The 14,118-nt window shown below is 29.4% G+C and overlaps 1 protein-coding gene across 4 annotated transcripts in view; it reads left to right on the plus strand.

Annotated features, from left to right (window-relative positions):
- Positions 1-6,751, plus strand: part of LOC122525121 (acetylcholinesterase-like) — an 82,824-nt gene extending 76,073 nt beyond the window's left edge. For all 4 annotated transcript variants that reach the window (XM_043647754.1, XM_043647758.1, XM_043647757.1 and 1 more), the window contains one exon: positions 6,263-6,751. In XM_043647754.1, coding sequence (XP_043503689.1) covers positions 6,263-6,477 — 215 coding nt within the window. In that variant the 3' untranslated portion in view covers positions 6,478-6,751. The remainder of the gene's footprint in view (positions 1-6,262) is intronic.
- The last annotated feature ends 7,367 nt before the right edge of the window (positions 6,752-14,118 follow it).

Genomic DNA, 14,118 nt, shown 5'->3' on the forward strand with positions numbered 1-14,118 from the left:
TGTGTGTGTGTCTATTCTTTAAAGAACGATATTTCCAGAAAGAATAAAATACATATCTACCATTTGAAACCACATAAAATCATTGAATTAAAACCTATATACATATAAAAAAAAAAAAAAAAAATTATGCTAAACCCCCTCTCCCAAAAAAAAAAAAAGAATAAAAAAGATACACGAGAGAAATTGGCAAAACAATTAATCGACACATTAAATTTGTATATAAAACCACGTAGGTGTTCAACCCGGTATAGATCGATCGGTCGCCGGCAACGGTGCGATGGGGGTTGGGGGTTGGGGGATGGAAATGATGGTGCTGGTGCTGCTGGTGGTGCTGCTTGCTGCTGTTGCTGCTGGTGGTGGTGGGGTGATCGGGTGGAAAACGTGTGCGGCAACGCGTCGATAATAATTCGACGAGTGATTCGACTCGTAGCCCGGGACCCTCCCCCCCCCTTGCCTCCCTCTTGCCCCTTTGCCCACTTGCCCCTTGCGTCTTGTCCCCTCGTGATGTAATCACCCTTATCTCTTGCGTACCTTTTAATACGGTCATACCCTTCCCTTCCCCCTCCCCCCTTCCCCTCCCCCACCCCCTCTCCTCACCACGGCAATACCCAGCCAGCCCTTTTACCATCGCCAAGCTCGTTCAGCTCGACGAATTCGTGATTTCACGCGCTTCTAACCATGCTGACGAAGCTAAAATTAATCGTTTGTCGCTTGCTATTCGCGTTTATATGTGTTCGCCTAGTTATGTGCATTATATATATGTATATATGTATGTATATGTATATATATATTCAGTTACCGGTTCGGCCATCCGTCAATCCGATCCCTCAGATCGGTACGTCCGTTTGTCCAACCGTGCAAATAATTGCCCACTCGTCTCTTTCCACCCATGCCAATCCTCAACTATCTATCTATCTATCTATCTATCTATCTATCTATCTATGTGTGTATAGCATTTTTTTTGTACCTTTTTTGTTCCCTCATTCGCGCGAATTTTCATTTTCATTCGAGTCGTCCGAGCGTATACCGAAAGCTTTTCGATTAAATTTAACTAATTCGACTAATTATAACTAATTGTAGTTTTCGATACATGCATATATATATATGTGTATGTGTGTGTATGTGAACAATATTATTATTTTATTTTTCTAATCTTTTTATATTTATGGAGAATATATTATTGAATAATTTATTTATATATTAATTTATGATTTTTCTTTAGGATTAAACGATTTATAAATGAAACAATAAATGTGTTTTCGAGTTTTCGATAGATGCATATTATATATATATATATGTTTGTGTGTGAACATATTATTTTTATTTTTATCTCTTATATTTGTAGAATATATTATTGAATAATTTATTTATATATTAATTTATGATTTGTCTTTAGGATTAAACGATTTAAAAATGAAACAATAAATGTGTTTTCGAGTTTTCGATAGATGCATATATATATATATGTGTGTGTGAACAATATTATTATTTTATTTCTAATCTTTTTATATTTGTGGAGAATATATTATTGAATAATTTATTTATATATTAACTTATGATTTTTCTTTAGGATTAAACGATTTAAAAATGAAACAATAAATGTGTTTTCGAGTTTTCGATAGATGCATATATATATATATATGTGTGTGTGAACAATATTATTATTTTATTTCTAATCTTTTTATATTTGTGGAGAATATATTATTGAATAATTTATTTATATATTACTTATGATTTTCTTTAGGATTAACGATTTAAATGAAACAATAAATGTGTTTTCGAGTTTTCGATAGATGCATATATCTATATATATGTGTGTGTGTGAACAATATTATTATTTTATTCTTCTCTTTTTATTTTTGGAGAATATATTATTGATATTTATTTATATATTAATTTATGATTTTTCTTAGGATTAAACGATTAAAATGAAACAATAATGTGTTTTCAAGTTTTCGATAGATGCATATATATCTATATGTGTGTGTGTGAACAATATATTATTTTTATTTTCTAATCTTTTTATATTTGTGGAGAATATATTATTGAATAATTATTTATATATTAACTTATGATTTTTCTTTAGGATTAAACGATTTAAAAATGAAACAATAAATGTGTTTCGAGTTTTCGATAGATGCATATATATATATATGTGTGTGTGAACGATATTATTATTTTATTTTTCTAATCTTTTTATATTTGTGGAGAATATATTATTGAATAATTTATTTATATATTATTTATGATTTTTCTTTAGGATTAAAAACGATTTAAAAATGAAACAATAAATGTGTTTCGAGTTTCGATAGATGCATATATAATATCTTATGTGTGTGTGAACAATATTATTATTTTATTTCTAATCTTTTATATTTGTGGAATATATTATTGAATAATTATCTATATATTAATTTATGATTTTTCTTTAGGCATTAAACGATTTAAAATGAAACAATAAATGTGTTTTCGAGTTTTCGATAGATGCATATATTCTATATATGTGTGTGTGAAGATATTTATTTATTTTTCTAATCTTTTTATATTTGTGGAGAATATTATTGAATAATTATTTTATTAATTTATTTTTTTCTTTAGGATTAAAAACGATTTAAAAATGAAACTAAATGTGTTTTCGAGTTTTCGATAGATGCATATATATATATATATATGTGTGTGTGAACATATTATTATTTTATTTCTAATCTTTTTATATTTGTGGAATATATTATTGAATAATTTATTTATTATTAATTTATGTTTTTCTTTAGGATAAACGATTTAAAAATGAAACAATAAATGTGTTTTCGAGTTTTCGATAGATGCATATATATATATCTAGTGTGTGTGTGAACAATATTATTATTTTATTTTTCTAATCTTTTTTATTTGTGGAGAATATATTATTGAATAATTTATTTATATATTAATTATTTTTCTTTAGGATTAACGATTTAAAAATGAAACATAAATGTGTTTTCGAGTTTTCGAGATGCATATATATATGTTTGTGTGAACAATTTTATTTTTATTTTTCTAATCTTTTATATTTGTGGAGAATATATTATTGAATAATTTATTTATATATTACTTCTGATTTTTCTTTATTAATAAACGATTTAAAAATGAAACAATAAATGTGTTTTCGAGTTTTCGATAGATGCATATTATATGTGTGTGTGAACAATATTATTTTATTTTTTTTCTATTTTATTATGTTTGTAGCGAATATATTATTGAATAATTTATTTATATATTAATTTATGATTTTCTTTAGGATTAAACGATTTAAAAATGAAACAATAATGTGTTTTCGAGTTTTCGATAGATGCATATATCTATATATATATGTGTGTGTGAACAATATTATTTTTTATTTTTCTAATCTTTTTATTTGTGGAGAATATATTATTGAATAATTTATTTATATCTAATTTATGATTTTTCTTTAGGATTAAACGATTTAAAAATGAAACAATAAATGTGGTTTTCGATTTATGTACTTTTATTTGATATATTTTCTTACGTTTATTAAATATTCCTGGTAAAGATACTCATTTCTAAATGTCACAAAACACGTAGGAATGTACCCGTGATAATAATGCTCGCGATGAGATGTTTTCTAAGGGAATGGGGTGGGTTGAGGGTGACAGGGGAGATACAGGAAGAGGAGGGGAGGAGAAGATAAATCGTTTGGTACAGGTAATTTGTAAAGGTGCCATTTAACTCATCGCCAATGGTTGTTGGAAGGAAGGTAAAACGTTGAGAATTGTAAACGTTCGCGAAATGGAGGAGGAGGAGGAGGAGGGGAGGAGGAATCGGAGATTCTTTGTGAAAGGTGAGCGAAGTGGGAAGAAAAGGGCAAAAACTCTGTCAAAGGATTCGACGTTTATTGCTATCGGATAGGATTATATAGAGTATCTAGTTTCGATAAATTTCAGAGAAAGGGAAACGATTATGAAAAATGTTTTATATCGTCGACATTTTTTGACGAATAATATGATAATATATAATTTTGTTAGGAAAAATATCTATGGAAAATATCATGATTTTTTTTAATAATTGTTTTTTCATATATTATATCAAATTAATTATAATGCATATTTTTTATATAATAAGTTTTTTTTAATAATTAATCTTTCGCGCATTCCAAATGTTACTCTCCATTTGGTAATCGAATTTTAACATTTAATTTGGTTTTAACGCGATAATTCGGTAACACGTAAAATACGTAAAATTATTTCAAAAAGGGTGCAAATTTTGGTCATAATTTTGGAATGATTATTTCAAGATTTGTTCGTACTTACGCTAACTCATTTAAAGATAACGAATATCAGGAAAAAATCGTTTGGCGAATAAGGTTTCACGAGTGCAAATGATTAAAAATGAAAAGCGAGCTACCAATCGATTAGGCGAACGTCGAAGTAAGTGGATACAAACGGTGTGGAATATCAGACGGCAATTACTCGGAAGGTCATTCATTAGTATTCCACATTATTCGCATGCATATGCATACGTCTGGGGTGGCTACGCGCTCGTGACTCGGTGTCCTCGAACTCTCTCTCATAACCCTCCTCAACCCCCTCCTCAACCCCCTCCTCAAACCCCTGTTCAACCCTTCCTTTCTCTTTCTTCCGGCCTCTCGAAAGATCAAGAACACTTTACGCGTTAATTTTCGCATTAGATTTGAATCTAAATGATATTAGAAAGACTCCTGTCTACCTTCGCAATGGGAAATATTATCCTCGCGTGATTACCGCCAACCTAAAGTGTTACGTTCGTATTATCTTTCCCTTTCTTTTGTTTTTTTTTGTCTTTCTCCTCAATTGAAAAAATTAGGTGAAAATAAGAATTAAAGATGCAAACCACGAAATCATGTAATCCCCTAAATACATTCCAGTTGTTTTCAAAAGTGATATCAATTATGACGTAGATTTGCGGGAAGTTTGATTTTTTTTTTCTTCTTTTTTTTTTCTTTTTTGATCGTTTATTTATTTATTTATTTATTTAATAATTTTATTGACCCTAGAGCCTAGGCTCCCTAAAGGCCATTAATTACAGTAAAGTACAATCTAATGTATAGATAAAACAAAACAAAAATTAAAATTATGTAGTTATTATTAACTTATCATTATTAGTAGTAACGCACAGTAAGTAGAATGTAAAGAAAAAAAAAAAAAAAAAAAAATAGTAAATAATACATAAATAAAAGTATAAAGAAAAAAATAATAAAGTAAAAAGAAAAAAAAAAAAGAAAATAGTAAATAAAAGAAAATAGTAATAAAGTATAACAGTTCTATAATAGTGGTATAGTAATATTGGTTCAAAGCAATAAACATATGGTTTTATGCATATGGTTTAGATGCATTGAAGTTAACATTTTAATTATTTCTCCGTCGTGTATTGTGGGCACCCTGTTATAGATTTGTACTACACCTGATTCTTCGATAATCTTATTCGATAGGACTAATCGTTAACAGTAAAACTTTGTTCTGATATACAAGATTAAATGTGGCAACCGTTAAGTGTTAAACGTAATATCACTCGGGCACACGACTCTACTTTAAGTTATTTCCGCTAAATTCGAGGAAGCAAAGCTTAAAGACAGAAGAAATTGATGGTTTTTAAGAGTAGTAGATAAATCGTTAAGATTACACTTGGCCGGAACACTTAACTTCGATAAAGCATCGAGGTCAAGCTCGCATTCCTTTCAAATGCGATCGTATAATTTGTTTCTTTTCTTTTTCTTTTTTTTATTTCATTTCTTTCTCCACATTTTAAATAAGAATATTACCTGCGGTAAGGTCGCACGAAAAGAAATCCAACAAACGATCGTACCTACGTAAAACTCGAGCTTATACTTGTTTTTTCTTTCTTTCTTTCTTTCTTTCTTTAAAGATAATTAAACTTTTTCTTTTAAATAATTACGGAACAATACTCGCGAGAGAAAAATATATATTATTCGTAATAACGTATCCATATACGAATATATATATATACATGCTAAATACATAATTTACAAAAACGTTCGTTACGATATGCGAAAGTTGTTTCAATCGACAAATATAAAACAATATATTTATTTGTTAATAATTGCAATAAATAACTTACTTTTTATTTAAATGAAAGTCAACAAAAATCCACGTAGACATTTGAATTATTTAACGATACAAAATTGCGATATATAAATTTAATTTAAGAATATTCCAATTTTGGATAGAAAACAATGATAATTTTGTATTGTTTGTTTGTTTGTTTACAGCGAAACTGGATCTGACATCGAAGGATACTTGCAGTGGTGCTAGCGGGAATTACGATCGTGGAATAAACGGAATAATAATCGGACAATCTCAATTCCTATTGGTACTGAGTTTAACCCTCGGAACAGTTTTTTTAACGCGGACGAGAATGAGCTTAGGTATTTCCGACACCATAGAAGTCGGTGCTCGTCTTTACGATACAAGAGGCCTCGTCTAGCTCCTGGTTACGCTCGTTTCACGAGCCGTCCTCGATCCTTAGGGAATTCCGAGTCTCCGTTGATTAAAATTCAAAACAAAAATTCAAAACAAAAGTAACAAGTAGTCGAACCGGTAGTCGAAGAACGATATTGATAGTTGAGAAACGAGAACCTAATAATAATAATAATCGTTAAAATACTATTTGCAACAAAAATATATAAACATAATGGGTTTTCCGATAAGATAAATGCGAACAAGAGTCGATGTTTAAATCAAATGAAAGCTAACGAAAATAATATGAATAAACGTAAAGAAGGGAAAGAGCACGAGAAAAAATGACGAAAAATACAATTAATATATAAAAGGAGGGAAATAACAAATTAAAAAAAAAGAAAAAAAAAACAAAAAAAAAAAAAAAAAAGGGGGGCAAATCAAACATATCAATCCGTGTAAACTCCTACGTCGTAAAACAAAAGGAGACGACGACGATGATGATGATGATGATGATGATGATGATGATGATGATGTTCGAAAATGAATTCTCGTCGAGATAACACGAAGATAAAACGGTGACGGTGACGGTGACGATGACGATGACGATGATGATAAATATCGACTAAAAAAAAAAATTCGTGAGTTCTTAGGGGGCGGGGGTGGGGGTGGGGGGAGAAGAAAAAAGAGAAAAACCCCAAAAACAGGGAAAAAAAAATGAAGAGACGACAACAACAACAACAACAACACCAACAACAACATTAACAACTATCAACCAACCAACTCAACACACATAAGAAGTATATAAATAAATATATACATACATATATATGTACGTATCTATATAACATATATATAGATATATTATATATAAATATTATACATCTATATATGTATATGGATTAGATCGTTAAATGGAGAACGTAAATGTCGGCCATTGTCCTTCTTCTCACGCGTTCTCCGACGATCAACCGTGATATGGACTAATGAAGTGCAATGAAGAAAATGCAGTAGATGTAGAGACAGAAAGAGAGAGAGAGATAAAGAGAGAACGAATAAATGAATGAACGAATGAATGAATCTGTGTATGTATGGGTGTACGTACGAATGAATACTAGACGACAGTGCAAATGAGTGAATAAATGAGATCTGCTACGAATATTTCATCCATATTAGCTCTCCGTTCTGAGATGATGCCTGATGATGATAATGATGATAATGATGATGATGATGATGATGATAATGATGATGATGATTGATTTGACAGGATGCGTGACTCTTCAATTTCGACGAGGCTATGATCAAAAATGATTCCTTGCATTTACGTATATATATATAAAATTAAAGAGAAAGAGATAGATGGAGAGAGAGAGAGAGAGAGAAAATACATGCATATACGCGTATATAAACGCTAGATTCGAACGTTCAGAGTTGAACATCGGCGAATCACTTATTCCCATCGCGATAAATGCTTCCTAAGGTAACCTCCAAGGTTAAAGGGAGTTGCTAACGAGTCCATTATCGTCTACCTTTCTCTCTCTCTCTCTCTCTCTCTCTGTCTGTCTTTTTCTTTCCATCTTTCTTCTTATCTTTCTTTCTTTCTTTCTTTCTTGGCTTATCTAGCAAGCTACGCAAGACTATTCACAAGACTTATACACCTTAGCAGATCCTAAATTTTTCTTCTTCTTCTTCTTATTATTATTATTATTATTATTATTGGAGAAAAATAAAAGATAATAATGGGGTAAAGGTGATTAATGAAGTTTTTTTAGACGAAAAACATTTCTTTTGAATCGTCCTAACGTTTTCTATTATAAAATCATTGAGAAAATTCGTAAATGTATTATAAATGAACGAAATAAAAAGAAAAGAGAAGAAAGAGATCTAGTAGGGTGAGGGTATAGGGATGAGGTTAGAAGAAAAAGAAATTCTCGTTGAAAAGTATCTCGAACGAGTTTCCTTTTCGCATTCTCTAAACGATTTTACGAGACAAAACGTAGTATAGAGAAAGTTTAGTAATCGTTGATACGATCCGTCTTCGCGTTCTTCCACTTAAGAAATAATAGGTCGAAACGATCGGTATCTTTATCCAACCTGTATTTCTATTGCCGATAAGTATCGTAACTCGTTTAGGATCTCGGACGAATCGCTATGTTGCGTGACGATGGCAAACTCGGTGCGCGCTCGTGCTAGATCAACCAGATCTACGTGTGTGTGTGTGTGTGTATTTTTTGTGTGCGTATGCGCGTGTTCGTGTCTTCTTTTCACGATATACTTTCGATTACTATTACACGTTTTCTCCTAATATTTTCGTTCGTCTCGTTTGTCCCCGTTTTTCCACCCCCACCACCCCCCCCACCACCACCTACAAAAAGTATTCAATTATACATTTGTTATTATTTTGAAAACGAATCACGTATAAAGAAAATATTCAATCTCGTCGTTATTACTCCGCACGATTATACGAATCTCTGTAACAAACATTTCAACGTTAATATCGAAGTAGTGGTGGAAGAAGAATTTCCATTTAATTGCATTCTTATTAAGGAGCAACGTATTTTGCATTTTTATTCGTTCCCATCGTGATCGTAAATTGGAGGGGAAAAAAAAGGGAAAAAGGAAAGAAGAAACATTTACAAAAAACCGTTGTTTCGTATTCCTCCTTATTCTTTTCTATTTTCTTTAATTTTAACATTGTATTTATTTTCTTTATTTCTTATTATTATATATTATATATCGTTAACTTTATATAATAAGCTTTTAATCATGCAATTCGATCGTATGTCTTATTCCTATCGAAAATACTAACTCTCATTTGTAAAATGAACAATACAAATTTCTTGATCTAGGAAAAGGATAACTATTATTCGATCAAATAATCCATGATGGTGGAACAGTTACTCTTTTATTATCGCTATAGTATCTGGGTCACCGTGACGGAAACTTTATAGATCTAGAGAGGGAGATCGCACCCTAGCAATCTCCAAAACGTTATCTCCTAGCACAGTCATCTCCCCCTCTCCCCACCCCCCAGAATAAAATGGCCAGGTTAACGCGACTTCGGTTGTTACATACTGTTACATATATACATATATGTAACGTACACACAACTATCGGCATTAACGTTTCATTCGAACTTTGTCAAAAAAATCTTATCATTATTATTTCATAATACAATAATAATATATATAAACAAGAAAAATGAATAATAATTGTAATTATCGTAATTATTTAATAATCGATAATTTGAAATCTAATCATATTATTTATCATAATCATTCGTATAGATTATTTTTCAAATAATTCTTCGTTTCTTATTTTCTCTTCTCAACACAATAGTACGTCTTATATACACATACAATGCAAATAGAGAGAGAGAGACAAATGCACTTATACAAACCCGAAACACACTGTTTGTAGACAGAGAGCCAGGGTAATACGAGCTGCAATTCGATCTATATGCTCTGCGGCGACCGATACGTGCGCATGTTTGTAATGCGGTGCAGGTCACTGCAGTCGATCGTATGTACGTATATACATACACACGCGTATGTTAGTACGTATACATATATATATATATACATAAAGGTATAGAAACAAAATTACGGAGACTTAAACGCCGCTTGAAACGAGCTTGGGACACCTAACACAACGCCTGAAATCGTTAACATCGATCCTAGTCGATCGTTATTATTAATCCAAAGTGTACCCTCTCGAAATGAGGCCCCCCACAATTGTTCTTGCAAGATAGAACCTTTATATATACATATATATATGTATACGTGCTCGTGAATCGAAATTGCAGGGCTTAGAACTTGGCCTCTGCACTGCGGTATTACCGGTATCATCGATATCGAGAGGTGCCTAATTCTACACAAATTTTATACACTTCATACCCCCTGCCAATTTACTATTATCAAAAAACGTCTCATTGAACGTGTATAAGAGCAAGAGAGAAAGAGAGAGAGAAATAGATGATCTTCTATTGGTTCAATTGTAATCAATCTTAAATCAAGTATCGTATGTGTATTTTTTTATTAATATTCGTTCATTATTTTATTAATTATTATATTTAAATTATTATGATTCTTAACTATTTAAAAATGAATACAAATTACAAACAACGCGCGTATAGGATGTATAAGAGCAAGAGAGAAAGAGAGAGAAATAGATGATGTTTTATTGGTTCAATTATAATCAATCTTAAGTCAAGTATCGTATGTGTATTTTTTTACTAATATTCGTTCATTATTTTATTAATTATTATATTTAAATGATTATGATTCTTTTCTCGTTAAATCTTAACTATTTAAAAATGAATACAAAATTACAAACAACGCGCGTATAGGATGTATAAGAGCAAGAGAGAAAGAGAGAGGAATAGATGATGTTTTATTGGTTCAATTGTAATCAATCTTAAATCAAGTATCGTATGTGTATTTTTTTATTAATATTCGTTCATTATTTTATTAATTATATTTAAATTATTATGATTCTTTTCTTGTAAAATTTTAACTATTTAAAAATAAATACAAAATTACAAACAACGCGCGTATAGGATGTATAAGAGCAAGAGAGAGAGAAATAGATGATCTTTTATTGGTTCAATTATAATCAATTTTAAGTCAAGTATCGTATGTGTATTTTTTTATTAATATTCGTTCATTACTTTATTAATCATTATATTTAGATTATTATGATTCTTAACTATTTAAAAATAAATACAAAATTACAAACAACGCGCGTATAGGATGTATAAGAGCAAGAGAGAAAGAGAGAGGAATAGATGATGTTTTATTGGTTCAATTATAATCAATCTTAAGTCAAGTATCGTATGTGTATTTTTTTATTAATATTCGTTCATTTCTTTATTAATCATTATATTTAAATGATTATGATTCTTTTCTCGTTAAATTTTAACTATTTAAATATAATACAAAATTACAAACAACGCGCGTATAGGATGTATAAGAGCAAGAGAGAGAGAGAGAGAGAAATAGATGATCTTCTATTGGTTCAATTATAATCAATCTTAAGTCAAGTATCGTATATGTATTTTTTTATTTACATTCGTTCATTACTTTATTAATCATTATATTTAAATGATTATGATTCTTTTCTCGTTAAATTTAAACTATTTAAAAATGAATACAAAATTACAAACAACGCGCGTATAGGATGTATAAGAGCAAGAGAGAGAGAAATAGATGATCTTCTATTGGTTCAATTATAATCAATCTTAAATCAAGTATCGTATGTATATTTTTTATTAATATTCGTTCATTATTTTATTAATTATTATATTTAAATTATTATGATTCTTAACTATTTAAAAATGAATACAAAATTACAAACAACGCGCGTATAGGATGTATAAGAGCAAGAGAGAAAGAGAGAGAAATAGATGATGTTTTATTGGTTCAATTATAATCAATCTTAAGTCAAGTATCGTATGTGTATTTTTTTACTAATATTCGTTCATTATTTATTAATTATTATATTAAATGATTATGATTCTTTTCTCGTTAAATCTTAACTATTTAAAAATGATACAAAATTACAAACAACGCGCGTATAGGATGTATAAGAGCAAGAGAGAAAGAGAGAGGAATAGATGATGTTTTATTGGTTCAATTGTAATCAATCTTAAATCAAGTATCGTATGTGTATTTTTTTATTAATATTCGTTCATTATTTTATTAATTATTATATTTAAATTATTATGATTCTTTTCTTGTAAAATTTTAACTATTTAAAAATAAATACAAAATTACAAACAACGCGCGTATAGGATGTATAAGAGCAAGAGAGAGAGAAATGATGATCTTTTATTGGTTCAATTATAATCAATTTTAAGTCAAGTATCGTATGTGTATTTTTTTATTAATATTCGTTCATTACTTTATTAATCATTATATTTAGATTATTATGATTCTTAACTATTTAAAAATAAATACAAAATTACAAACAACGCGCGTATAGGATGTATAAGAGCAAGAGAGAAAGAGAGAGGAATAGATGATGTTTTATTGGTTCAATTATAATCAATCTTAAGTCAAGTATCGTATGTGTATTTTTTTATTAATATTCGTTCATTTCTTTATTAATCATTATATTTAAATGATTATGATTCTTTTCTCGTTAAATTTTAACTATTTAAATATAAATACAAAATTACAAACAACGCGCGTATAGGATGTATAAGAGCAAGAGAGAGAGAGAGAGAGAAATAGATGATCTTCTATTGTTCAATTATAATCAATCTTAAGTCAAGTATCGTATATGTATTTTTTATTTACATTCGTTCATTACTTTATTAATCATTATATTTAAATGATTATGATTCTTTCTCGTTAAATTTAAACTATTTAAAAATGAATACAAAATTACAAACAACGCGCGTATAGGATGTATAAGAGCAAGAGAGAGAGAAATAGATGATCTTCTATTGGTTCAATTATAATCAATCTTAAATCAAGTATCGTATGTATATTTTTTTATTAATATTCGTTCATTATTTTATTAATTATTATATTTAAATTATTATGATTCTTTTCTCGTTAAATCTTAACTATTTAAAAATGAATACAAAATTACAAACAACGCGCGTATAGGATGTATAAGAGCAAGAGAGAAAGAGAGAGGAATAGATGATGTTTTATTGGTTCAATTATAATCAATCTTAAGTATCGTATGTGTATTTTTTATTAATATTCGTTCATTATTTTATTAATTATTATATTTAAATTATTATGATTCTTTTCTTGTAAAATTTTAACTATTTAAAAATGAATACAAAATTAAAAACAACGCGCGTATAGGATGTATAAGAGCAAGAAAGAGAGAAATAGATGATCTTTTATTGGTTCAATTATATCAATCTTAAATCAAGTATCGTATGTGTATTTTTTTATTAATATTCGTTCATTATTTTATTAATTATTATATTTAAATGATTATGATTCTTTTCTCGTTAAATTTTAACTATTTAAATATAAATAAAAAATTACAAACCAACGCGTGTAGGATTAGAAACCGATTATTATACTATTCGCGTTCTATATTGATAATTAACTTTTGTCTTCGTATATATAAATATATAAAAAGAATGATAGAGAGAAAGAGTCTAATAATACATCGGTGTTTTCCATTCTATCACAAATATCTCTCTCTCTCTCTCTCTTTCTTTCTCTTTTAAGCTGTGTGATGCACGACAGATCGACAGGTCTCTCGTTCGCAGCAAACAAATCTACCGGGGATAACTCGGTGTGCATCAAAGAAAAAGAGAAAGAGACAGATCGTAGAACCACCGTGTCGTGTAGTGTCGTGTAGTGTCGTGTCGTTTCGTGTGTTCACGCACACGAATTCTCCTACTGATTACACGGATGACTTGTTCGTTGGTTATTCGGCCGAGCGGATACATGAATTAGGAATAAACCGGATGATCCGAATTCAAAATAATCCTATACGAACAAAAAAACCACGCGTTAAATGAATATACATTTATTTCTATCATTATTATTATTATTATTATAAGAAAAAAACTAGATTCTTTTTTTTTTAAATTATCTTCCGATACCTCAAGTGATTAATGAGAACGAACCTTCCCTCCCTCCCACCCTTCCCCCAGATAATTTATAGTTTTATTTTATTTTTTGTATTAAAAAGA

Source organism: Polistes fuscatus, unplaced genomic scaffold, assembly GCF_010416935.1.
Source record: "Polistes fuscatus isolate 324 unplaced genomic scaffold, CU_Pfus_HIC Scaffold8, whole genome shotgun sequence".
Taxonomy (NCBI): Eukaryota; Metazoa; Arthropoda; class Insecta; order Hymenoptera; family Vespidae; genus Polistes; species Polistes fuscatus.